This window comes from Pongo abelii, chromosome 16 (assembly GCF_028885655.2).
Source record: "Pongo abelii isolate AG06213 chromosome 16, NHGRI_mPonAbe1-v2.0_pri, whole genome shotgun sequence".
In the NCBI taxonomy this organism is placed as follows: Eukaryota; Metazoa; Chordata; class Mammalia; order Primates; family Hominidae; genus Pongo; species Pongo abelii.
This window is the reverse complement of record NC_072001.2, coordinates 30,811,002-30,837,455: the sequence shown is the minus strand read 5'-3', so window position 1 is coordinate 30,837,455 and position 26,454 is coordinate 30,811,002. Positions and strand designations below refer to the sequence as shown.

Sequence of the window (26,454 nt, the reverse complement as noted above, 5' to 3'; positions counted from 1 at the left end):
CCCAGCCCCTGCTCTTCCTTCTGCTGACAGGACAACCAGGCCTGTGTCACCTACTCCATCACAAGGCCTGGCTCCTTCAGGACCTCATAAGCCTTTAGAACCTTGGCAAATTGGATTCTATGCATTCATTTAAATAGTAAAAGTAAAATTTGCAATAATGAAAAGGCTGACATAGTAGTACAACATGGTTTTGGTTTAACAGCAGCTTAAAAAGGAACAAAAAGGAAACCTCTCATGCAGACACATCAGATGGCATAAAACAATAGGCAATTCCACGTGGAGCATCATTAGCCATTCTCTGTCCGCACACAGGACTCTGGCTACACCTCAGGGGCAGCAGCTGCTTTCAGGTCAAGTCTCTAACCCTCTCACCCCAGGCAAAAGCCCTTTCTGTTAAGCCTCAGGCTGACCCCTCCTAGCTCTCAAGAGAATGATCAAATGTGAGTGCCCTTAGTGCAGCACTTGCTACCATCTTCAATCCCTTCCCAACCAGCTGGGATAGAAGATGCCATCTGATTGGAATACGAAAATTAAAGCATTTCTCCAATAACATAGTACCATTGATGAAGTCTCCATAGATTTTCTAACCCAAATGTGTGTGGATATATATATATATTATATGAGTGTATTATATATATATAATAATTTCTATATATTTTATGTAAATTACATATATATATCTATACATAAGATACTTTCTGTCGCCATTACGTTGCACTGTTCAGAGCTGCAAGACAGCAGTACAGATAGGGAGAAATGCCCAGGAGCATCTCATCATGTGGTGCATTTAGCTCACTTCACAAGCTGTGCGTCTGTCCAGAGTCTATCTTTCCATCAGTCCTCCTCTTTTCTCCTCACTTCTGCTCGGTTTTTATGAAAACAATGGCTCTGATGGATTTTGCACCTGTGCTAGTGCTTGGGAAAGGTCCATGCAGGAATGGGCACAGTCGCATGATGAATGAGATGGCATCATCCCAAAAAATAAACTGAAACAAACAAAAAATTTAAAAAAAGAACAGGACTAGAAAACTCAATTTTTTTGACATATCTAAAAAAGGGGACAAGAACAGTAGCATTTGTTCTCCCCATGGGGACAGGAATGAAGAGGGGGGAGGGAAGAGGGACTTGATTTCTTCTGTTCACAAGAGAATGGTTGAAGGGGATTCTTCAGAGTTTTTCAGGGGATGGGACCCAAATGTAGTGCCCAGACTGGTCCTCAGTGATTTGTTTGATTTTGTTATAAATCTCTTCCAGTGAGTCACCCTGTACAGTGGCCATAAAGTACTCTCCACATTCTTGCTCCAGTTTCACGGCTTTGTCATAGATCTTATTTGCTTGTTCATATGTCTGCCTTTGGTTCATTTCCATAAGGGCTTCAATGGACTTTGGCTTGATGAAAATGGCAATGGGGTAAAGTTGTGCTTGCTGCAGTCTCTTGATAGCATTGCCGGAAACATCTAAGATGCAGTGCTTGCCCCTCTCTGCAACTGCCCGCACTGACTGGATGCTGATCCCATAGAGGTTATCATTAAATTGGCCCACCTCAATGAACTTGTTGTCCCGAATATCTTTCTCCATTTGTTCTCGGGACACCACAAAGTGGTAGTCTTGTCCATCCACCTCATTATCACGTCGAGGCCGGGTAGTATGTGGCACACAGGATCTAAATTTATGTGGAAATTGGGAGATCAGGTCATCATTGACTCGGTCCTTCATTGGGCCCAGGATGATCACAGGCCTTGCATAGTGAATTTCTTGCCGTGTCACAGGCTCATTCAACAAAATAGCATGCTCTTGTCCTTTGGAACTGCTTTCGCTGTCACTGGTGTTGGATTTCACTTCCTGTTACTGTATGCTGCTCTCCTGGGCCATGTTTTCTTTGCTCTTGTGAAGTGGAAACTTTCCAGAGAGGCGGAAACTCTTTTTACGTTTCGTTTTGATCGACCTGTTAGACTCAATCATCCCCGTCCTGGCATGGAACTTCAGAGTTTTCAATCGAGCTCTTTCTTTCTTTTCCACCCTCTTCTTACTGGGGATCACACCAATCTGCTCACTTTCTCCGTGTGGGGTCACCAGGCTTGCCTGCCACCACTCATCATCAGAGGCATTAATGACATGCAGAATGTCACCATAAGAGAAGCTGAGCCCCTGGCTTGGCAGGCAGCTGTCCTGAGTCCGATCATAATCAAACAGGGCCCTGACATACAAGGACCTCTTCTGGCTTGTTCAGAGGGACCCAGACCCAGAGCTCATGCTGCTGTTCATCATTTGTTCTCGCAAGTCATGTATCTTCGTTTCAAAGCGACTGTATTCTGGTGCTGGGTCGGAGTCCAGATCTAGTGCTGAGAAAGCACCAGCTCAGGCCAGTCCCTCCATCCGGCACAGGAGACCACGGACACCGGGGAATGTATCTTTTGAAAACAAAGCAGTAGTCTATCCCATTTGTTTAATTTGTTTCTTGTCTTAATATGTAGTTTTTTGGGTTTTGTTTTGTTTTGTGTTTTTGAGACAGAGTCTTGCGCTGTCACCCGGGCTGGAGTGCAGTGGCATGATCTTGGCTCACTGCAGCCTCTGCCTCCTGGGTTCCAGTGATTCTCCTGCCTCAGCCTCCCAGGTAGCTGGAATTACAGGTATGTGCCACTACACCCGGGTAATTTTTGTATTTTTAGTAGAGACGGGATTTCACCATGTTGGCCAGGCTGGTCTCGAGCTCCTGACCTCAGTTGATCCACCTGCCTCCCCCTCCCAATGTGCTAGGATTACAGGTGTGAGCCACCACAACCGGCCTTAAAATGTAGTTTTGAAAGACAAATAAAGTAAGGAATTTTAAGCATATCAAAATGGGAGGCCAGGGTAAGTGATGAAAAAAGATGGAGTAGAAACCCTGCTTTAGGTAGTGTGCTGTTGCGGTCTTCCTAAATCTTCCTCAACCATGCTCATAAACACATCCATGGGACTCCTGCCTTCAGTGTAAGAGGCAGGTATTCAAAGGACAGTGAATTAAAAGACTAAACTCAATCACTTATTTCTTACTTATGACCAGATTTATCATCTGAAATAATAATGCAACAGTTATTGTATACTAAAGCTGTTCAACTATTTCAGCCAACAAGAAGTGTCACCCTAGCCTGGCCAGGTTCCAGTTCTAAGGACGTCTGTACTAGACTACAGCATTATGTGGCTAATGGGAACCATCAGTCTGTTCAAATTATGAGGTGCCAGAAAGAGAAAGCAATTCTCTTTCCTAAATTTTTATGTGGGTTTTTAAAAATGAGTGAGAAAAAGAAGCAATTACTTACATTCAAATTCCTGAAGTCTTCATTATAGCCAAGGGCATATCCTATAACAAACTTGTCTGGAATTTCAAATCCAACAACTGAAAAGAATCATAAGTCATCATTTAGATACAGAAAACATCACTTTTAAATTGAATACTGGCAAATGTGCCTCTCTACAAATATTCTCTCAACAATTATAAGCCATTTCACATAAAACTCTTTTAGCTTAAAGATGGTTAAATGATTGACAAAAAAAAGTAATTCACTTACAGTCTGGCCTATATACAACATTTCGTGGGGTCCTTTTCACCAGAAAGCTATTAGTTACAAAATGTGACATATACAGAGAGATTACAGGGCATTACAAAAGAGAAGATTAATGTTTCTAAACACTGTTTCATTTCATCTGTGCTGAGTGTACTATGGTCGCTGTTAACACATCCAAGGAAAGACTATGAGATGGAGAGTAAATTATGGGGATTACCAGGAAGGGGCAGCAATGAGTTGACACTACAGACAAGGGCCTTGGTTGATCACCTGGAACCTGAAGGACACTTCTAAGACCTGTACCCTGACTACCCATGTGTCCATTGAAGGGGAGCTAATCAGGAGGATGAATGGGTATAGAGTGTCAATGAGCAAAGATGAAAAGATAAGGGTTCTCAGTCCAGAAACCTTGGAAATACAATCCCTAAACTGTAAAAGGGTGTGGGAGAGGTGAGCATCACCTTTCATCACAACATTCTCTGTTTTTAAAGAGATGAGTCTTGCTCTGTGGCCCAGGCTGCAGTGCAGTGGTGTAATCACAGTTCACTGCAGCCTTGACTTCTTGGGCTCTAGCGATCCTCCCACCTCAGCCTTCCGAGTAGCTGGGAAAACAGGTGTGTACCACTTCACCCTGGCTGCGTCACTACTTTTTATAACTGGCTTACAAAGAGGAACTTTAGGCTAAAACAACTAGCATGCCAAAAGAACCAGTATTTATTTTTGAGAGCAAAAGCTGCAGGTGGTATAAGTCAACTCTACCAAAAGCTAATTTTATAACCCAAATGCTGCCTGTTGAAAAATATTCAGCCATTAAGAAAAGCTATAGAAGCTGCTTTGAAAGCCTTTATAGATGTTAAAGGCAGTCTCAAGAAAACTTATGCCTTCATACCTTCCTAGATAAATACATATGTTTAAGGAGCTGGAAAAGGCCTAAAGTGATTCTCAACCTGGACTGCCATCAGAATCACCTGGGACCTTTAAAAAAACAAAACTCAGGTTACCCAGGCCACAGACCTGACCAATTACATCAGAATTGCTGGAGATGAGACAAAGACATAGGTTGTCCTGGTTTTTGTTTTTAACTCTCAGGTGACTCCAATGTGCAGTCTAAGTAGAGAACCACTGACCTCAGCCGTAGGCTCAAGGGATCATCGAATCATGTCCCTCATGATTCTTCCAGTAAATGGATAGAGGTGACACTTCAATCTCATTTCCATTTAGAAAGAACATAATAAGCCAATCACAGCAAAAACCCTTCCCTCTACCTAAACTCAGAAATGCTCCAGAAAATGTATCAATAAACTCAGTGCAATCTGTATTAGGAGTTCAGAACTCTGCAACCCCTATGCCTACAGATCTGAATGTTTAATAAAGCTCCATCTCTAAGGCATGACTAGAGTTGCATCTGAAGCATTTTGCTACTGTAAATGGGGAACCACTCCTAAGAAGATAGATGCAAATGGCCAATAAGCAGATGAAAACATGTTCAACATCATTAGTCATCAGAGAAACACAAACCAAAACCACAGTGAGATACCACATCACAGCCACCAGGATGGATATAATAAAAAAGACAGCAACAAGTGTTATCAAGGATGTGGAGATATTGGAACCCTCATATATTACTGGTGTAAAATAGTACATATACCTTGTTAAACAGTCTGGCAATTCCTCAAAATGTTAAACATAGAGTTACTGTATGACCTAGCAATTATATACTCAAGATACCTGAAAACAGGTATTCAAACTTGTACACAAACATTGAAATCAACATTATTTATAGGAGTCCAAAGGTAGAAACCCAAATGTTCACCAACAGATGGATAAACAAAATAGAATATAGTCATACAATGTAATATTATTCAGTCAAAACAAGGAAGTACTGATACACACTCCAACCTGGATGAATCTTGAAAACACTATGCTAAGTGAAAGAAGACAGGATATTGCATGAGTCCATTTATACGGAATGCCCACAATACACAAATCTGTATGGACTTTCTGTAGAAAGTAGATTAGTAGTTTCCAGGGGCTGGGAGAAGGGAGAATGACTGCTAATGGGTACAGGGTTTCTTTGGGGGGGTGATGAAAAGGTTCTAAGATGAAATAGTGGCAGTAGATGCACAACTCTGAATATACCAAAAACCACTGGATTGAACAACTTTAAAAGAGTGAATTTTATGGTATGTGACTCATAGTTCCATAAAAAAAAGAGTCTGTTTACAGTTCCAGAACCAAATACATATATAGTATGCTAAAAATCTTACTATCTTCCCTACATTCTAAAAGGCACAATTAAGCAGCTAGCTAGCCGCTCACTACAACGAGATCAATCACATTATAACATCGGTGAAATAGTGTTTACAGTTAAAAATATTTTTAAATATATTATCTGCTTGACTCACATAGTTTCCCTGAGAAAAAGATGTTAACAATCATTCTGCTTTAAAGATTCAGAGAAATTAAATATGGAAGGGTTTCTCGGTTAAGTGGCAGTGAAATGCCGGACTAAACTCCCACGTCCATGTCTTTCTCACTTTACTGCTCTGCCCATGACAGGAAAACAGGAACTGGGTGGGAAGAACTTTAGGAGTCATCTAGGCCATGCATTCTGTCTCTCTTTTTTTTTTTTTTTTTTTTTGGAGGCAGGGTCTTGCTCTGTCACTCAGGCTGGAGTGCAGTGGTATGATCACAGTTAGACCACTTATTCTCAACAGAGGCAGTATCACCTCCAAGGAAGCCAAAACTAATTCTGAGCAGGGAGGGTGGAAATCTTAGACATTACAAGATTTGTGACCCTCCAAAACTCAACCCTACCCAACAATCTTATTCCTTAGTGTTGAATTTCTCTCTGAGTATCCTACAAGCAGCACTGATGTGGAGTTCATGCAAGATACATGAAATCTATGCAAGATCAGTGCTACAAAACTATGGCGAATAGATGACTTGTGTCAAGAAATGACCCAAGCATTTTTTTAACATGTCCTACCTGTGGCAACATAAAATCTCTCTCTCATGAACCAGTCTATCTCAATTCCACAGCATATACCAAGAAAGAACAACAAAGGAGTACCCAGAGGATTAAAGTCTATGCCATGGTAGGTTGACATTTAAAACCCTAATGAGCAGGTAGAAAAATAAGCAAGTGCACTGATAAGTTTCTATTAGGTTGGTGCAAAAGTGATTGCGGTTTTTGCCATTTCATAGGATACTACTTAGTGTCCTATAACACATGACTTATATACTTTCATAATGCCTGTCCCAAAACTATTTAAAAGAAAAACTGGCCAGGTGTGGTGGCTCATGCCTGTAATCCCAGCACTTTGGGAGGTTGAGGTGGGTGGATCATGAGGTCAGGAGATCAAGACCATCCTGGCTAACAAGGTGAAACTCCGTCTCTACTAAAAATACAAAAAATTAGCCAGGCGTGGTGGCAAGTACCTGTAGTCCCAGCTACTCAGGAGGCTGAGGTGAGAATGACGTGACCCTGGGAGGCGGAGCTTGCAGTGAGCCGAGATCGTGCCACTGCACTCCAGCCTGTGCGACAAAGCAAGACGACTCCGTCTCAAAGAAAAAAAACCCTCAAAGGATCACTAGTGGTCAGCAACTACATGCAAAGAAATAGGAAGACCTACTAAAAATGTATAAATTTCCAGACACATCTAGCCTACCAAGATTGAAGCATGATGAAATCCAAAACCTGAACAGACCAGTAACAAATAATGGGATCGAAGCGGTAATAAAAAGTCTCCCAGCAAAGAAAAGCCTGGGACATGATGATTCACTGCTGAATCCTAGCAAACATTTAAACAAGAACTAATACCAACCTTACCCAAATGATTCCAAAAACAAAGGAGGGAATACTTGCAAACTCATTCTACAAGGCTAGCATTACCCCTGATACCAAAGCCAAAGATACAAACCGAAAAAGAAAACTACAGGCCAATATCACTGATGAATATTGATGCAAAAATTCTCAACAAAATATTAGCTAATTGAATTCAACAACACATTAAAGTTGGGGTGCAGTGTCCCAGGTTTAGTCAACCCTTCCCATTTTCCTCTCTGTGTGTGTCTACTTTGCTGTGTTCTCTGATGGCAGTGGCGGCGGCGGCAGTGTTGGTGTGTGGGCCTCCCAGGACAAGGGGAAAGTGAGTGTGCCCTTTTCTTGCCTCCTGCCAGGTGTCTACAGCCTGGCACAAGCCCTGGCCAGGTCTTCAAGCCGGGGACCTGGAGATGTTCTTTTCCAATTTCTGGATTGGTAACTTGAGACAAATTCTGGGCACTAGAGGCAGAACTAAGAGGAAACTGCATCAGGGGAGTCTGGGGTCCTGAGAGGCAGAGACTTGAAACCGTCTAGAATGTGTGGGGAGCTGGGTATGTGTTCAGGCCAGTTGCTTCTCTCTGTGCCTCAATGTTCCAGGTACCCTTGGAGGGGCTGAGATCCTAGGGATTCCTGGAGCCTGGCTGCATGGCCTGGCCACACTGATGCCCTTGTGTTCTCCACGACAGGACAGCAAGGCTGAGGAGAATGGCTCTGACACCTTCATGCACTCCATGGACCCACAGCTGGAGTGGCAAATGGAAACCACCCAGAACCTGGTGGACTCCTACATGGCCATTGTCAACAAGACCGTGTGGGACCTCATGGTTGGTGTCACGCCCAAGACCATAATCCACATCATGATCAACAACGTGCATGCACCGCCTCATAGGGGCAGGCGGCTCCTGAGGCACTGGGGATGCAGGTGGCCATGTTGGCCTGGGGGAGATGCTGACCAGCCCTATGGGACCAGGTCCAGGGAGGGAGGCACAGTCCAGACCAGAGCTGTCTCATAGAATTATAACATGGGACTGGGCACAGTGGCCCATGCCTGTAATCCCAGCACTTTGGGAGGCCAAGGCAGGAGGATAGCTTGAGCCCAGGAGTTCGAGACCAGCTTGGGCAACATAGTGAGACCAGTTCTCTACACAAAAATTTTAAAAATAGCTGGGCTTGGTGGTGGCACCTGCCTACAGTCCTAGCTACTCGACAGGCTGACACTGGAGGATCACTTTGAGCCCAAGAGGTTGAGGCTGCAGTGAGCGGTGATCTTGCCCACTGTACTCCAGCCTAGTGACAGAGCAAGATCCTATCTCCAAAAAAACTTTTTTAAACTGAGTACACAGATGTCCTGGTGGCATGATAGGTCCTAGGTCCCCTCCCAGATCTGTGACCTTGGACAGGTGACTTTTCCTCTGGACCTCAGTGTCCCTATGTGAGTGAGAAAAGGGCAGTGGGGAGGCAGATCTTTGAGTCTAAGCAGTGTAGAAGCCGCGTCTGAAAAGCCATACTCAGGGCTCCAAGTCCAGCAAACAGTCCCAGCAGAGCCCAGCAGGAAGCCAGGGCAGCACAGGCATCAGGTCCCAAGCTCCTTCCCTCTTCACCCACTCTCATACCAAGGAGTTCATCTTCTCAGAGCTGCTGTCCAACCTGTACTCATGTGGGGACCAGAACACACTGATGGAGGAGTTGGCAGAGCAGGCACAGCCGCGTGATGAGATGCTGCGCATGTACCATGTGCTGAAGGAGGCGCTCAGCATCATCGGTGACATCAACACGACCACCATCAGCACTCACTCGGGGGCCCGTGGACAACTCTTGGCTGCAGGTGCAGAGCATCCTTGCTGGATGAAGGAACATGGGCTGGCCCCCACTCCCCATGGCTGAGCCTGGGGGCTCTTGGAACAGGTTCCATGCCCAAGCTGGCAGACCTGGGTGCTCTCTGGAGCTGTCAGGGAGCTCGTGGTTTATGGTGTAAGGGCTGAGAGCTTGGAGGGGGCTGTGTGTGGGGCTGTACTCTGAGGCGGCCAGAGTCCTAGGATAGTCATCCTGGGCACACCGCACCTGTTGGGCAGACTGAGTCATGCTGCCAGGGCAGGGCATCCAGCTCCCAGCCTGGGAGTGCTGAGAGCAAAATCCACTGCAGAGCAGGGGTGATAGTCAGGGTCCCACCTCCTCTATCTGTCGGCAATCCAGTGGTGATCCAGGATAAAACCTTGAGAGTCCCATACACACGGTCAACCCACAACACACCTCACAGGCCAGGCAGGAAACACAGGCCCCTTCCCTCCCTCCCAGGTATCATCATAGCTGCTAGTGTGTAACTGAAGGCAGGGTCCCTGGCCCCTGCTGAAGCACTATTGCCAGCCAGCAGGTTCACTCACCTTGGCGTGTTGCTCCTAGAGGTCGCCTCTGCTATTCAGCCAAGGGGACCACAGTACCTGATGGCCTGGCTGAGCTCCACCCAGCAAGCCCACCCACCTCCCCCGCCATGGACTCTCCCTCTTCTGCTTTTCCCAGCAGGAAGGGCCCAGCCTCACCTATGCGACCTGCAACCCCCAACAAGCTGAGGCTCCTCTCTTAGACTTGTAAGTCTGTAGCCAGTGGCACCCGGCTGCCTGCCTCCCTGCCTCCCCCAGGGTCCCTTCAGAGGGTCCTGGGCTTTCTGACTTCCCAGAGGGGGCTCCAGCAATCACTCCAGTCATCCATCCCTTTTAGCTTCATCATCCTGGTTCAAGCAGTTTTCTTTCTCTATCAGGCCTGGTGGCTGTTGCTTTGGGCTCCCCAAGGCGAGAGGTGGCCCCGGGCCAGAGGGTTGGAAGACAGGGTGACCAGAGAAGAGGGAAGCCCGAGGGGGCCAAGCATTGGTCTTAACAGTGGGTGCACGGCCTGCGTGTCGTGGAAGAGACCAGCATGTGTGGGGTGGGGAGGGCCGCCACAGTCCCCAGGCACTACCTGTGAAGCTCCGGCTCCTCCCTCCATCTTCCTCCCCTTTCCCTTCCAGCCCCTCTTTTCCAGGAATCTTGCCACACCCGCACCTGCTCCCTCCCCTCCCTGGCCCTCCCACAGCTGCTGTGGCACACCTGTGCTCTGCACTTGCCTCACCAGCTCTCTGCTCGCTTTTCTCTCTCCTGTTTTCTCTCTGCTTTCTCTCCAACTGCCAACCGATCAGGTCAGGCAAGTCCATCCTGTCCTGAGGGCCCCAGGCCCCCCTCTGACCTCTAAACAGATCCCTCCTCTTCTCAGAGACCTCCCTTTCCAAACTTGCGTAGGCGGCTGTTCTGTGAATTGACAGTGGCTCCCCCAGCCCCAAAACCAGCCCCCTTCATCTGTGACTTAGTCTGTTGTAGTGGTGAGCTGACACATCCAGGTGTGACCGTTGTGAAAACTTGTGCCCCCCTCTGTGGTATGCCCCTGCCCTGTTCTAGAAATATCTATAAATACCCATACACACACACACACACACACACACACACACACACCCCTACACGTGGCCGACCACCTCGCCTCTAGCCCTGGGAATCAGTCACCGTGCTGTCCTTTTGGAGTCTTGTGGCCAAACAAGAGAAAGCTATCCCCTGACATTGCCCCTCCAAAGTGCGCCACCTCCAGTGAGCTTCCCTGTCATGCCCGGCCTATGGAGAGCCAGCCCCCTGCCATCCCTCCCACCCCCCCACCAAACATGGGAGTGCTGTGCAGGCAGCTGTGTGTCCTGACAGTCTCTACCAGTCCTACTGTCCCTTGGCTGAGAATCAAACCCATTTCTGGATGGCAGGGAAGTGTGGACTCTGCTGGCTGTGTTCTCTGTGGAGCTCACGGGAGGGGAAAGGCCAAGCCATTTCTAGGGTGCTGTTGGGAGTGGTGAAAAGGTGCTGTTGGGAGTGGTGCTAGGGTGCTGTTGGGAGGGTGCTGTTGGGAGTGGTGAAGAGGCCATACCCTTTCCAAGGGACACTTTTCCTGGAAAGCCCCTGGAGCTTAGCAGGCTCTTATCCTGTGAAGCCGGCTCTGGCCACCAGGGGGCAGGGCCATGAACTCAGCCTGGAGGGAGCCTGCAGGGCAGCTGGCACTCTGGAGGGACAGACAGAACAGGCCACCAGATGCAGACTGGAGAGGGAGGCAAGGGGACAGAACGGGAGATGCCTGGGGTGGGTGGAAGTCAGTGCCCTTAGGTGCTGGTACCTGTCTTCACGGCCACCGCTGCATCAGGCTTCTAGGCCTTTGGCTGTCAGTGCTGGACTGCGCCCCATAGGCGCCATGGCAGTCCCCGTGGAATCCTCCAGGCGCCACCAGGCAGCATACAGGTAACATGCCTGGAAGGTCCCTAACAGCCTAGCTGGACATGCTCAAGACACTCTGGGACTCCTTGTTTGATGCCACAAACTCCAGGACCCAGTGAGGGAAATGGAAACACACCAGGCCGAGCAGTATGGCTAAACCCGTTTATTCCAAAATAAAAAGCAAAATAAACAGGAGTCGCATCACCAGGGAGCCACAACCCCATCCCCTCCTCCTTCCTCTGTCCTATGCTAGCAATAAATAAGTTTCCCAGCCACAAATAATTATTAGAACCTCCTCCCCATGTGCCAGCTCCAACCTCAGCTAGATATGATACAGGGGCGGCCCTACCCTCTGGAATATAGGAAACCTTACACAGACACAATATGTACACTGGGGAAGGGGGGCCACCCCAGCAGCCCGTGCCCTCGCCTGGTCCACAGTTAGCCCCACTGTCCTGCCTCTCTGAATAAGAAGGGAGCCCCCCCGAGGGAAAAGTTGCTATGGTGAGAGTAAGGGGGCCATCAGGCCTCCTCCAAACAAACCAACTCCACCAGCCTCTGGCTCTTAAATAACAAACATCATCATCCAGAAATTTAGGGACTCAGCCCTGGTCAAGGTGGCAAAGGGTCTGTTTGTCTTTCCCCATTAGACAGAGGTCTTGTCCTGCTACCCTAATTGTAAAGGGGTGCCTGGGAAGGGGTGGTAGGGACTTGGTGGTGGTGGAGACTCCAGCCCCACTTCTCCAGGCTTTGCTGACAGGGTCCTGCTTTTAATTTTTATTTTTATTCCATGACTTTTTAAAAAAAATCCCATAACTTCTTTTTCATAACTTTTTTTGTAACTTTTCATAAAACTTTTTTCTACTTTTTTCCCACTTTTTTTGCCACAACTTTTTTACATTTTTATCCCATAAATTTTTCACCCCATTACTTTTTTTAATCCCATAACTTTTTTATTTTGTGTTCAATAAACACTTGCACAGTTATATTACAATTTTGTAAAAATGAAACAGATTATCTCACGCCAAGCATGCCCAGCATTTGCACAGTATCAATACCTTCAATACTATAGTTTTCAAGAAAAGCAAAATAAAATTTTAAGGCAAAAACAACACTTTGAAACAATTTAATAATTTATTACATTACAGTAGCATCACACCAGCAGTCAATAATGCCACTCTAGGGAAAAATCTTTCAGTATTTCCATTACACATTCTGTTTACAAGAATTCACACATTAGTAAAATTCATTCTAAGAAAACTTGGCAAATAAAGCTTTGGGCTGGTATTGGCATTTCTTTCTCTGCTTTTCCTTCCCACTGTTTCTTTCTTTTATACTACAGTATTCATATTTTAAAATGTTTTAATTTTTTCAGAATATTAAGATAGCAGTTACATTTTTTAATAGTTATATTATTTTAAAATGACTCTAAGAACGTTTTAGAGAAACTATATTATGGATAGGGCTGATTGACATTTTCAAATTTTCTAAAAATCAGCTTTGGTTTTTGAGCTGATTTTTTTTCATTTCTGGAAAATCTATCAGGTTTAATCAAATACTTTTAAAATGATTATTATATATTGCAATCTTTAAATAGGTGTTTTGATTTTTCCTACAGAAATTCAAATGTATTCAGTGGAACTCACATTTTAAAATTCTATGTTTCTGATGAACTCTAACCTTCCAATGTTGCCTTCTAAGCAAACTGAAAGCTGCCTTATACTGAATGAGGAAGAGCACAAATACTCGGCTGAATGAGGTATCGCAAAAAACTGCATGCACTTTGAAGAAAGACTTAAGTTATTGTCATACAATTTCCATTCTTTTTAGCTTTTTCTTAAATATAAGACAAATACCTATACAAAGAGTGGTATTTCTGTCAATATAGTAAATTTATTTTCCAGACAGACCTTCAGCTTAAATATGCCAGTGTGGGATTTAATCCATAGGCACCTGATGAACATATTACTGTCAGATTGGTTACAGATGCTAAACACTATCTGAAGGTCATTCCTAATCACTGATATTTATCAGGGTAAAAGTGAAGTGATTTCAACAATGAAAGTACCTTTGAAATAATTTATCATTGTATTAGATAAACCCAGTTTCAGAATGATAAAAGAAAAAATGTTAGATGAAATAATGTGGCTAATTAACAGTGGTCCAATTTCTAGCCTGAGGGTTTAAAATGCTCTTAAAGTAACTGTCTTTAAACTGAACTCAAAGAATGCAAAAGCAGCAAGTTTAGAAAATAAAAGGCAAGAACAGGACTTTAAGTGCATTTTAAACCCACGGGCTAATTACCACTGTTAATTAGCCGCATTATTTGGTCTAACATTTTTTCTTTATCATTCTGAAACTGGATTTATCTAATACATTGATACATTCATAAAATTTGGAAGAGTCAGTTGAAGTCACAAGGACCTAATATTTGAACTCTTTCAGTGAATGCCGGCAAATCTGTTATTCCATCGGTAAAATCATATTGTTGTTCTTCTGTTAATGTCATAGAAGTATCATGAGGATTCCAAATGCTAAATATGGAGATGGTCTAGTAACTAGAAATCCCCACCCCAGGGAGCACACACACATGTATCCCTACATCCTAATAATGTGATGTGTTTTGGAATACAGACATTAGAATTTCATGAAGTTTGAACTGTTGAGTCTTTCCCAAGCATCATCAAGTTATGATTTAGGTAATATATGACTGAAATGCATTCATTCATCACACATAGGCACAATCACATAAATATTGCACCAAATATGTCCCTAACTGAAACTGAGCGGTACAAAAACATATTTCACTCTTTGTAAAGAAGGCTGTGAGAAAATATAACTGTGTGATTGTATAGACACGTTTCCTGATCATACATTGACATTCACAAACAGTAGATTGCACTGCAGTTTGGAAACATTTTAAGTTGCATAAACTTCTCCTTGATTTTCAAATCTAGTATAATACTGTCTACTAAAACTCCTTTTTGTTTCACCTAAGTACTCTCACATATATTAGTTTATAATAATGTTTCTATTATTTTTTAAAGTGTTTTCCACTCAAGGAAAAGAAGTAAATTCCTATGTCAGAGTAACCAAGGTGGTTGAAGAATAGGTATTAGCCAGAGACGTCTAGATGGTAAAATCAATCTTCAAGCCTCAAAGAAGCTCCATGAACAGAGAGGAATGCCAGGTGTCACACAGCTTTCCTTCACTCTAATTCATTCTTGACTAGAGCCTGTATGCCTGTTCCAGGGACATTTAAACTCTTAAAGGATTTCTTATGATCTTTACTAAATACATTAAGAAGAATGCCAACCAGCGCCCTTTTGTGAACTGAGGCATGTAGTCCTGTGATTAAAACAGGTAACATGAACTCTGACTTTAAAATGTATTGTAGATACAAATGCTCTAAGCCAGGAAAGGTTTTCCACATCCACAGTCAATGATGGGAACCTTTCATTCCTCAGAAATAATCCCTTTTAAGGTCATTGAAAAAGAGTACAACTGCGGCAGCTCATGATGCAATATCTTCATGAGCCCAGAGCACATACAAATCCTAAGGGAACCACCATAATACAGCACTAATTCTTGGCACCAGAACAAATGAAACACACTCTATCCTGCACATACCGGCCAGAGGAGGCCACTTTCCTCTTCTGTGAGATTTAAAAAGCTCCCCCAAAATGTTATTACTCCCATCACCAATACACAGAAAATGGAGGAAAGGCTGTTTCCAGTTCTCGGCCTTTAAACAACCCTAAATGTCAGTACTCATAGTGGCATATTACAAAGTAATAAACAGTGCACACTTGGGGGCAAGCCACATATTGAGCTAATGAAGAGCTCACTGTGATTAAGATTAGATCAAACAACAGCAGAACGCAGGCAAATTTTGTCTGAATTCTGTAGTGAATATACATGCTACAATAACGTTAAAAAAGCATGGCAGCCTATTCCAAACCAATGAGAACAGTTTTGTGCAAAGAGTGGGTCTTTATGTGTTTGAACTCCCACCACATAAGGGCAAACTTGATATGCATGCTAATGCCCTACAATTATGAAATTAAAAAAGAAAAATGCTAAAGGATGCCAGAGTGAACTTCAGTGAGAGCCACAGAGACCCACTCTTTTTAACTTTTTACAAATAAACTTAAACTATAAATTAGAAACACAAATAATCATGAGTGACTCTAACATTCAAATGAAGTAAATGAATTGTGTAGGAGATTAACCCCGTAACTTGGTTTCTTATTTAAAAATTTCTTGAGCAGCTCTTTGATGATGGTGATGTTTATCTCCTTCTTCTCGGCAGCCAAGCCCAGCAAAAGAATGGCACACAGCAGTTGCTGCCCAAGCCTGGGTGCTCCTGGTGGTCCTGCACGATCGGCTGTGCGGTAGGGTTGTCATGGGGAGGACCCTCCCTGGCCTCTCCTTGCGCAGAGGAGGTGAGGCTTACCTCACAAAGATCTTTGGAGAGAGGGAGGCGGGGATCTGAGCACAGTGGGAGCCCCCCTCTTCCTGCCTGCCCACCCCGCCTGAGGGCTCTACTCACCTCCATGCTTTTCTGCAGCCCCAAGCTCCTGGGGGGCTGGGGCTTCTGGACCGGGCTCATCAGCAGGGTTCTGGGCAGCAGCCAGGAATTTTCTGTGCCCATTGTTGTAGTTGTTATAAGCCACAATACCATCTGCGGCAGCTCCAGCAGCTTCACCTGGAGGGAGGGGTGCTCAGCTGTCATGCCGCTGCCTGCACCCACCCTCACACCCACCCCCACCCCCACCCCCACCCCCACAGCGATGTTGCACACCCTACCTTCATCTCCTCCCTGTCCTGGGCCAGTCTGATGATGTCCTCCTCCCAGTGCCGCATCTTTGGCACTGCCCCCTGGCTCTGTTAAAACGTGATGGATTTTCCTGCAAGAAGACAGGGCTCAGATGCTGGGGTCCCTCTGACGGCCCTGCAGCTCCCCCTGCGGTGCCCTGGCCTCCCACTCACTGATGGCATCTCTCTCCCCAGTAGTGGATGAAGCGAAGTTCTTGTTTCTTCACCAGCTCACTCAGGTCTGCCTTCTCCTCCAGGTGGTCCATAAAGCCGCTCTGGAGCCAAAATATTGTGGTCACATCTCGGCAGCGACCTGCCCTCAGGTGGCATTTTCAAGTCATGGAGAAGGCGGAGGTGAGTCCTGGCATGGGCCAGCTTCTCCATGACTTCCTGCAGGGCCCAGTGGGTCTCCCCACTCACAGACTCGTCCCCAGGCCCTGGGGCTGGGACCACTGCCTCTGGCTCCTTCAGGGCCGGGGCCACCAGGTGAGCCAGGCACTGGCAGCACACCCTCTGCTCTTTCACCTGCTCTCGTAACTGTGCCTGCCTCTCCTGGGCACTGGCTCCAGTGGACTTGAAAAATGTCACCTGAGGGCAAGACATGAGCATCCTTGCAGGGGCATACACAGAAGAAATGGGGCAGAGAGGTGGAGTGCAGCCCTTTCCTTTGGGGCCTCAGAGAGTGCATCTGTTGGTCACAGGTGAAATGGTGTCTGACCACTGGCTCCCGGAAGGGGTGAGGGTCCAGAGAAATCAGAAGGCAGGGAAATGAAGAGCATAAAGGGGTCTTGGAGGGACCACAGAGGAAGGTGGCAAAATGGGTGCAGGGGGAGTCAGGCTCACCATGGCATCCCTGCTCTCCAGGTCCTCTGGGACACTTGGCATGGGCCGAGGTGCCTCCTCCTCCTCACTGTCCAGATGTCCTCCTCCATCTCCTGTGGGTGGTGGCCAGAGGGGTCCTCAGACAACCCAACAAGGGAGGTACTGTGGACCCACCTCTACCTCCACCCTCACTGTGTAACCCTGAGCCAGCCCCTCCCCAGAGAGGAATGAGCTGCTGTTCCTTATTTTTACTTTTAAGAATCAAGATCTTGCTATTCCACCCAGGCACACTCCCACTACTGGTCGATGTGGAAGTTCTGACCTGCTCCCTTTCTGACCTGGGCCAGTTCAGCCGTCCTTAGGCAACTTGGTGGCCCCCCGCTCACAGGAGGTCACCACACTGATGCCGAACTTAGTGCAGGCACCCGGTCGGCATTATGACCAGCTGTTCTAAAGGTCTCTTCCAACTCCTCAATCCTATGCTGCTAACAGTCCCCCCTTCCTCCTGGGGCTCTCTCCTCTTCCTCTGAGCGGTCTCCCGTACCTTCCCCAGAGAGAGCCATGAGGCTCAGCTGGGCTGTTAGCTGCTGGTTCTGCTGGCTGGCAGCTTCCAGGCGCTCCTAAGGGGCCAGGAAAGAGTGAGAAGGGATGGAGTTTGCCAGGTCGTCCCCCTCACGTCCCCATCCTCCACAGCTCCCTCCCCTGGGTCTCCTGCAACTTTCAGCAGGCCATCTCGGCCACTGCTTTGCCCCAAGCTTCCTGCTGCTGCAGCTGGTTCATGAGCTGGGTCTGCTGCAGTCACTGCCTGTGCAGCGCCTCCTTCTCAGAGGTCAGCTGCTGATAGGCGGCCACCTGCTGCTGATAGGTGGCCATGTACTGCTGCAGGTGACCCAGGTAATGGTCTGGCTGCTGCTGCAGACTCTGAGCCTCTTGGCTCTTCAGCTCCACCTGCAGGAAGACCCTGGGCATGAGGGCACGTGGTGGCTGGTTTCCAGATTCTGGGCCCATTAATAGGGTAGCGAGGGCACTGTGGGGCTCTGTCAGCTGCCCAGGCCCCTGTCCCCTTACTCCAGGCCTAAGTGACTGCCTCTCTTTCCTAGAACCCCATGCCTCCTTCCCCAGCATCAAATCTCATACCCTCTTCTCATTTAATCCTCAGCACCTCTGTAAGGAAAATGCTAAATTCCCTTTGAAGTTAAAGAAACAGAGACTTAGGGATGCAAAGTACTTGAATGGTGACCAGTGGAACCGAGGCTGGAATCCAGTTTTAATCTAAGGTGTCTTTTTGTTTTGTTTTGAGACAAGAGTGTCACTCTGTGGCCCAGGTTGGAGTGCAGTGGGGCAATCTCAGCTCACTGCAACCTCCACCTCCTGGGTTGAAGCAATTTTTGTGCCTCAGCCTCCTGAGTAGGTGGAATTACAGGCATGTGCCACCATGCCCTGATAATTTTTTTTTTTTTTGTAATTTTAGTAGAGATGAGGTTTTACCACGTTGGCCAGGCTGATCTCAAACTCCTGACCTCAAGTGACTCTCCTGCCTCAGCCTCCCAAAGTGCTGGGATTATAGGCATGAGCCACTGCACATGGCATAAGGAGCCTGTTATACCACTGTCTCTTCCCCTGTGATTGGAGGCTCCATGCCTCTAGCTGAGATGATGATGTCCAGACCTGAGAGGAGCCCAGGGCTACCCACCTCTAAAAGTCAGAGGCAGGAAGCAAGAAACAGTCACAGGACCACCCTGGGGGGTGCTGTGGTCACCAGCCCCCAGGCTGGAGCTGCCTCTGACCTGGCACCTCCCTTCCCCAGAGGCTAGTGCCCACCTCCCAGCCCTTCTTGGATGGGGTGGAGGTTTCCATCTCCTTCACCTCACCAAGCTTCTCCTGTAGCTCCTTTACTTGCTGCTCCAACTGCAGTGCACTCTTGTTCTCATTGTTCTGGACAGAGAGAAGCAATCAGCAGCCACCCACTGCAGCTGGAGACCCCAGAACTTGGTGTCTGCCTCCCATGGCACCAGGAAGGCTGGAGGCAGGTTAGAAAAATCATCCCCTCTCTCCCACAGCCACCTGGCTCACAGGTGCCCTTAGAAGTAACATTTCACGTGAGGGCTACACTGCCCCATTTTAGGGGGGGGAAACAAAGGCCCAGAGGGCTAGAGAGGAGGGCAGGCTCCACAGATGGGGCAAAGCACCAGCTCCTCGAAGATGCTCTGTGGCTTGGCCAGCTGCTGAAGCCTCTCATGCTGCTCCTGAAGCCTCTCCTCCTGCTCCCGAAGCCTCTGTTCTTGTCCCCGGTTCAGGAGACTTATGCGCTGATTGTTTTCAACCTGGGCCTGGAGCTCTCCTGCCACTCTCTCTAATTCCTTCCTCAGGTGCTGCAGCTCCACCTCAGAAGGCACTGCTGGGGGCTCCAGGGGCAAAGGTTCAGCTGAGAAAGGAAGCAGATAATAAGGGCCTCTGGATTCTCAAAACAAAAAAACCAACCAACAAACAAAAACCCTCCTCTTGGTGCACAGCTCCTCTCAGGCTCCCCAAACTTGGCCTCGCTGCTAATGATTCCTTGTACCCAGATGGTAGCCAATCTTCCAAACCACTTTCAGAAAGAGAGCTCTGCAGGTGGCTGACAATGGGCCCTCTTTGTTGATGGGGACACTGGGGCTAATGGAGATGACAAGACTTGCCGTCTCCTGGCACAGACCTCTTTCCCTCTGCCTCAAAGCCCTTCCATCCACCCACCTCCCTGAGGCATTCTAAGCCACCCTCACAGCCCTCTGATGCCAGTCCTGCTCCCAGGTCCCACCAGCCCCATCGTACCCATCTGGTTTTTGAGCTTGGACAAGCTCCTCTCCAGCTTCTCTACCCAGCATGTATCATGCTTCTTCTCCTTCTTTAATGTGCAAACCTGCCCAAAACACAGGGGGAAAGGGCCCTGGAGAGAGGGGCTGGTGGCTGGACAGGCTCCCATCTCCCTCTCTGACCCCACCTCCACAAAGCCCAGACCCATGACGACCTCTGGCTGTACTATTCCCATTTTACAGATGCCCAGAAAGATCCAGTGACCTATCTAAGGTGCGGGGTTGGGGGGGGGCTGAAAGGTCAGATCTCACCTCCTGCGACATTTTTCTCATCCTCTGCTGCCACCAGGCCCTCTCTCCTTTTATATGTTGAGCATACTCATCTCTCTCTAGGTGGACTTGTTTAAGGGACTCCTTCAACTGCAAGAATGGACACAGAAGTTAGGAAGGGCTGTCACTGGTCCTCACCTGCTCCTGACCACCTGGGGTCATCTTCCTTCCACATCCCTCCCTCTGAAAACCTCACCTGTGTCAGCTGCACTTTCATCAGTGTCTGCTCCTGTATGGACTGCTCTAACTTCCACTCCATACATGCTTTACTGCTGCTGGAGAACTGGATGGTGAGGAGTGAGAAGTTTCAATCTGGGGAGCCCAGGGCATTCCACACAGTGCCCCTGAAATGGGCTAGGGCTAGGCCCAATATACAATTCGGCCAGTAAAGATCAAGGCATTTCCAAGCCTGTGGTTTGGTTTTTAAAGAGCTCAGTAAAGTTGGAAGGGACAGGGAATGAGATGGAATTTATAGCTGGCTAACAGAGGCCCAGAGAGATCAGATAATATTGCTATTGTTATTACTGTTATTATTACCACTGTTTGAACCTTTATGGAATGCTTCACCAGGTACCATGCTAGCAATCCCATTTAATCCTCGCAACCACCATAGGAGACAGTTACTATGATTACCTCTGTTTAGGTGAAAAAACATGGAGTATTTGAGGTTAAGTGCTTGCCTAAGATCACTTAGGCAGAGCTGGGATTTGAACACCCAAGTCTATCTGATTCTCTAAGCCCATTTTTCTTGCTGGGGGTGGGGGCCCTGATAGGAAGTGGAAAATTAATCTTTTGTTCACTTTTTGAAAGGATGATACATTCTCATAGTCCAAAACTCAGAAGGTACAGAAGGAAAGTATCTCCCAGCCACCTTGTTGCTCTCTCCTGAATTTTTTATGAACCCTTTCAGACATGTTTTATGTATATAATCATAGTATGTACACACACACACACACACACACACACACACACACGTTTCCTCTTTCTACAGAAATGGTAACATAATAATGGTACTCTTCTGTACCTTCACAGTACAAGTACCCAATACCCCACCTAGGACTTGGCCAAGACCACAGCCAGGTAAGGGCAGGGCAAGCACTTGGCCTCCAAGCTCTGCATCCAGTGCTCACTTCCCAGAGTGCCCCCCAACTCAACCACAGCAGCTGACTCAGCCCCAGGCTGCCATACACAAAAGCAGCAAGAAATGGCCAGGCTGCCTTCTGGGCAGGACACTCCATCCTGCAGAAGGGACTTTTAGGCTCACTCCTCCATCTGCAAAGCCAGGCTCCCAGGGGACGGGGCAGGTGGTTGGACTCACCTGGTTTGCCTTCTTCTTCTGTGTGGCAGTGACAGCAGAGAGAGCCCGCTCTAACTCTCCTTTACACTGCAATGAGTGTTGCAGGTGGACAGCCAGATCCTTGGACTCTTCTGTAATGAGAGAGTTGAGATGGGGCCCAAAGGACTCCCCCTGAAGACCTGTCAAAGTGCCAGGTTGAAGGACGACAGGGTGCCCAGATTCCCACCTTCAAAGTATCTGAGAGAACGTTTCATGTGGTACAGGTCCGTATTTAGTTTCCCTTTCTGTGTGTTCAATCTCTGGATTTGAACTTTTGGGAGAAAAGCCAAGCAAGTGCTGAAGAGAAGGAAAGAAACATTCTCCAGAGGACAGGAGGAAACTTCACACCCTCCACTCACCTCTAGCTCCCTTTCAGGTTTCTGTTTCTTGTTGTTTGCTTTCTTTTCCTATAGGAAGAGGAAGACAGAGCTCTTACAGGGGGAGGCAGAGATGGCACAGCAAGAGACATGCCCCCAGAATTCCACCAATGCCCCAGGACAGGCCCACCCATGGGACCAGGTTATCAGAAGTCCTGTGGGGATGGGGTGGAATCTGGGAGGTGATGAGACTTCTTCCCCAGGCTGGGAGTGGGTGAGATGAGACTGGGGCCTCTATGTCTGAGTGCCCCCCAAACCCAGCTGTCATGTCACGAGCAAACAAATAAATCACATTACTTCTTCTAGCTGATGTTCCACTTGTTTCTTCTGTTGTTTCTGTGGGGAAAGTCACATTAAGGTGATGGAGGGTGGCCCCCTCAACTCTATTCCCCAGACCAGGAAGTGGTAGGCAGGGGCCAGGAATGGATTTTAAAGGCAAAGTTCTCAGACATAATGGGAACACGAACTGGTAAACTCTCCTCAAGCTCCCAAGGACGGAGGATTTGGGTCTTTGTTGGCTTTTGCCCACAGCCACAGAACTCAAAGTCTGAATCTGGAATCTCTTGAGAGGACAGGAACGTAAACCTCTAGAGATGGAGTTTAAGAAAGTCCCCCCCTTCTACCAGTTTGTGATTTAGAAAAGCGCATTCATTTAATAAACGTTTACTGAGTACGTACAGGCCAGGTATGGTTCTTCACAGCAGATATAGGATGGAAAAGGACAGACAGGAGCCCTTGGCCCTGAGGTTTCCATTCTAGGAGGCCTTTAAATCTCAGACTCTGAAAACTAACAGAGACCTTTGATACTGACTACCTCCTCTGGAAACACGAGCCCAAAAAGGAGAGGCGGCTTGTCCAGAATAGAAGAGCAAATTAGGGACTGAGTCATGGCAGAAATACAGGGCCCCTGACAACCAGTCAGGCTAGCACTTCCCCAAGAGGCAACAACCCCAGGGCGTGTGTAGCAAGGACTCTAGCAGGCGTGTCTGGAGAGGAGAGAGTTGGCAAAGAGGGCAGCAAAAGAAGAGCCACACTGCATACTCTGGGGTCCCTTCAGGTGAGGCCTGGGTGCCCCAGCTCCCTATTTTTCCTGGGCACCAGGGGCCCCCAGCCCCTTTCTTCAGGGCCCCAAGGGGAAACTGGAGCCCAGGATTGGCAGCGTGGAATCAGCGGACCCCACTGGACTCTTACCAAAGATTTGATGGTATTCTTCAGTTGACTGATTTTTACAGACCTTGAATCCATGACTACTTCTAGTTCTTGGCAAGGGCTCTGAGGCACATGCAGAGAGAAGGAGGTGGAGCAGGAGTGGGAGGAGAGGTAGAGAGAACAATCATTAGGGCTGGGGTGTGTGTGGGTTGTCTCAACTGTCAGAGGGGCACCCAGTCCCACCTGGAGGAGGAGGTTGTAGGGTTGACCTGAAGGGTCACTGCACCTCTGCCCAGAGCCTCTTACCTCCAGATCCTTCAGGGTAGCAGATGATGTAGGGCCTTCCCTGTGGAAACCTGTTGCTGACTACAAGAGATGAGAGTGCACGTGGAGATGTTCTATCCCCCTCAATGTCTGAGCCCTCTGACTTCCTTTCTTCCCCATAACTGGCAACATTTTCTTTTCTGCCTATCTTGGACCCTTTGTCCCATAACTCCTTTGTGCCAACTTCTCTCATGGTTCTTATCCCCCCACCATCCCACCCTCGGGCCCTTTCAGTGACTTCTGATGGCAAGTGACTGTTCTCATTGTCCTGGCTTCCACTTGAGACTGGGGATGAGGAAAATCAAACAGCAATGACCATATCCTGGGTGTCCTGAGTGTTGACAGCAGGCCATGTACTAGGGATTAACATAAAAAGAACAATAACAAATATCACTTAAACTTCACAAATGGAAGTCAAACAATACCACCTCTATTATACAGATGTGAAAAGAGAGGCCCAATGAGGTCAAGCAACTTGCCCTCAATCATATCCCTAGCAGACAAAGAGGCAGGATTCAAACCCAGAATACTTCACTGGTACCCAACAGTCCATCCACAATCTTAACAATTACCCTCTACTGCCCCTTGGGTCCCCTGTCTCTAGGAGCCTGGTCAGCCAAGACTCACATCTCCAGGTGAGTGGCAACCACCAGAAGTGGCTGTCTCAGGGATGCTGCCATTTGTTTTCCTGTTCCTCTTGGCTCCTGCTGGAACACCAGGGCTGTTTCTCTGCCAATATCCTTTTAACTGTTGGAAACAAGAGTAGTAATGCTCATGAGAGCTATCAGCCCCTACAGCCACATCCTCCTTTACAGTTTTTATAAAATACTCTTATACACCATCTGATTTAATGACGCCAACAACTGTACAAGGTGTTGTCACAATCATTTAGTGACTGAGAAGGATTGATATCATGGCTAGAAAAAAAAGAAGAAAAGAAAAAGGTGACACAGGAACTTTGAAACTCAGTCTTCTGACTCCAAACTCTGGGGTTTTGCCAAGAATCAGCAGCTGCCAGGGACCAAAACTGGAGGCAGAGGCAGAAAAGTAATCATTAAGTAGGCAGGAACTGTATGCCATGTTGTTTAGAGTCATACATCCTCACATGTCTGTTAGTGTGAAGAACTGCACCAGTACCTCTCAAACTTTTGTATCAATGTGTCCTCATGGCAGAAGGCAGCCTTTTTGTTAAATCTGGGAATTTATCAGAAAGAGGGCAACCCAAGCCTCATTTCAGAGAGAAGGCTGGTGTACTCTTAGAAACCTATGTGACTGTCATCCCTAAGTACATTAATGTTTTTTCTCTTGATCTCAAGAGAATCAAGGGAAACTGATGCTTCAGAAAGATGTTCCATATTTATCCTGTGGCACTCAAAGTACCACAGGTTTACATAATATGAGGAAGATTCAAGCTGTCAAGTTCGGTTTCCCAAGATCTATTCCACATAAGATGAGCAAATCTCACTTCACAGACCACTGACTGAAAGGGGCAGTCTGGTTCCAGAACCATGGAGATTTAGAATATGAGGTGGAGAACTCAGAAAAAAATGTTAAAATCTCTCTGGAAAGTAGAAGCCTGGGAGAAAACCAAACCAAACCAAAACCATTCTCCAATTGCCATCCAGAGATACTGTCAATGTTTTGAGCTCCCAGGGGAAGTGTAGGCTTTTCCCACTGTCAGTGTCTATGTTAAGGGAGTGAGGCAGCCAGAAACCTCTTGCTCCTTGGTCCCAGTCTCTGTTCCCCTTCCATCTGGAAATTTGTGCTGTGACCAGAGGAACCAGAAATGGGGTGACAACGCTTAGGGGACTGGGTCATAAGACCAAAGGCCAGTCTTGCAGTAATGACAGTTACTAGGCAGACTGTGACATCACTACATTCTACTCCTCCTGGTGAGGGGGGGGTGGACCACATCAGCGTGATGTCCGAGTCACCGCTCCATGATAGTGGAGGGAAAAACAGAGTTGGGACCCAGGTCCTGGGAGATGCCAGTGCACACAGCCCAGGGAGGTCCACCTTGAGGCAGCAGGAAGGGAGGGCAGAGTCTGCAGCAGGGAGCCCCAGGAGTCACCAGCCCAAAGTCACCCAGGGATGACTGGCGAGGGTGGGGCCTGGGGTTGTGGGACCCAGGTCCTTGCAGATGTGAGCCCAAAGAGCCCAAGGAGGTCAAGCTTGGGGTGGCAAGAGATGAGGGCCCTGTAAAGGAGTGGGGAACCCCATGATTCACCTGCCCAAAGTCACCCTGGGGTGATTGGTGAGGGCAGAGACTGGGCTGCTTGCTGAAGGGGTGGGGCTGACTGATAAAACTTTGGTGGGGGTAGCCCAGAGGCACCGGTGTGGGGGTCCCAGCCCGGTGCACCTCAGGAGTGGTATGGACTCTGGCAGCAGTCTTGTCATTGGAGGGGATCTGTGGCTGGGTTGGGGGGCCGTGACCTGGTGGGATTTTACCTTTCTCTTGGCTGCCACCAATTTGCTCTGTCGAGTTTCTCCTGCCATTGCAGAGTGGGGAGGGAGGCAGGGTTGGGGCCACATCAGCAAAATGCCAGCGAGCACTGATCAACACCTCCAGTCACCTACCAGGCAGCTGTGCGACTGAGCCAGAGGAGGTGTAACCAGGGCTCCAGTAGAATTCGGAATAGGGGCATGGCCTTAATGCTTCAAGCCCATTGGTCAATGAGAAAGATGAAAGGGAAAGGGGGCGTGGCCAGGCATCAAGTGTCCAGAGGGACCTGTGGCTCACAAGGAAAGCTGCCCATGCAACCGCTGTCCCCACCCACTCTAAGAGAGGGGAGAAGCCGCCCACTCTGGGAGAGGGGCGGGGCCTATTTTTGCTTTAAAAGCTTTTAAAAAATATATGTGTG

At 47.6% G+C, this 26,454-nt stretch overlaps 2 protein-coding genes and 1 pseudogene across 2 annotated transcripts; all 3 read right to left on the bottom strand.

The window, feature by feature from the left end:
- Window positions 1-1,022: 1,022 nt before the first annotated feature.
- Window positions 1,023-2,242, bottom strand: LOC100938573 (disks large homolog 3-like). The gene has a single exon (XM_054532450.2). The coding sequence runs from the start codon at window positions 1,714-1,716 to the stop codon at window positions 1,168-1,170; it is 549 nt and encodes a 182-aa protein (XP_054388425.1). The 5' UTR covers window positions 1,717-2,242; the 3' UTR covers window positions 1,023-1,167.
- Window positions 1,846-2,328, bottom strand: LOC129050431 (disks large homolog 3-like; annotated as a pseudogene).
- A 12,024-nt stretch (window positions 2,329-14,352) lies between these two features.
- Window positions 14,353-26,201, bottom strand: GOLGA8S (golgin A8 family member S). The gene is made up of 19 exons (XM_054532449.1): window positions 26,042-26,201; window positions 24,221-24,340; window positions 23,576-23,635; window positions 23,312-23,392; window positions 22,418-22,456; window positions 22,099-22,150; window positions 21,931-22,014; window positions 21,726-21,835; window positions 20,604-20,690; window positions 20,390-20,497; window positions 20,097-20,184; window positions 19,475-19,710; window positions 19,152-19,220; window positions 17,830-17,905; window positions 17,307-17,398; window positions 16,638-16,738; window positions 16,455-16,555; window positions 16,198-16,353; window positions 14,353-16,112 (listed from the first exon to the last, which is right to left on the bottom strand). The coding sequence occupies exons 1-19, from the start codon at window positions 26,123-26,125 to the stop codon at window positions 15,937-15,939; spliced, it is 1,920 nt and encodes a 639-aa protein (XP_054388424.1). The 5' UTR covers window positions 26,126-26,201; the 3' UTR covers window positions 14,353-15,936.
- Between the last annotated feature and the right edge of the window lie 253 nt (window positions 26,202-26,454).

Coding starts and splice junctions, on each gene's coding strand:
- LOC100938573 (XM_054532450.2), bottom strand. CDS start 1,716: ATGAAGGACCGAGTCAATGATGACCTGATCTCCCAATTTCCACATAAA.
- GOLGA8S (XM_054532449.1), bottom strand. CDS start 26,125: ATGTGGCCCCAACCCTGCCTCCCTCCCCACTCTGCAATGGCAGGAGAA. Junction 16,556..16,637: donor TGGGGAGAGAGATGCCATCA/GTGAGTGGGAGG, acceptor GTCTTCTTGCAG/GAAAATCCATCACGTTTTAA. Junction 16,113..16,197: donor GGCTGCAGAAAAGCATGGAG/GTGAGTAGAGCC, acceptor CTCTCTCCAAAG/ATCTTTGTGAGGTAAGCCTC.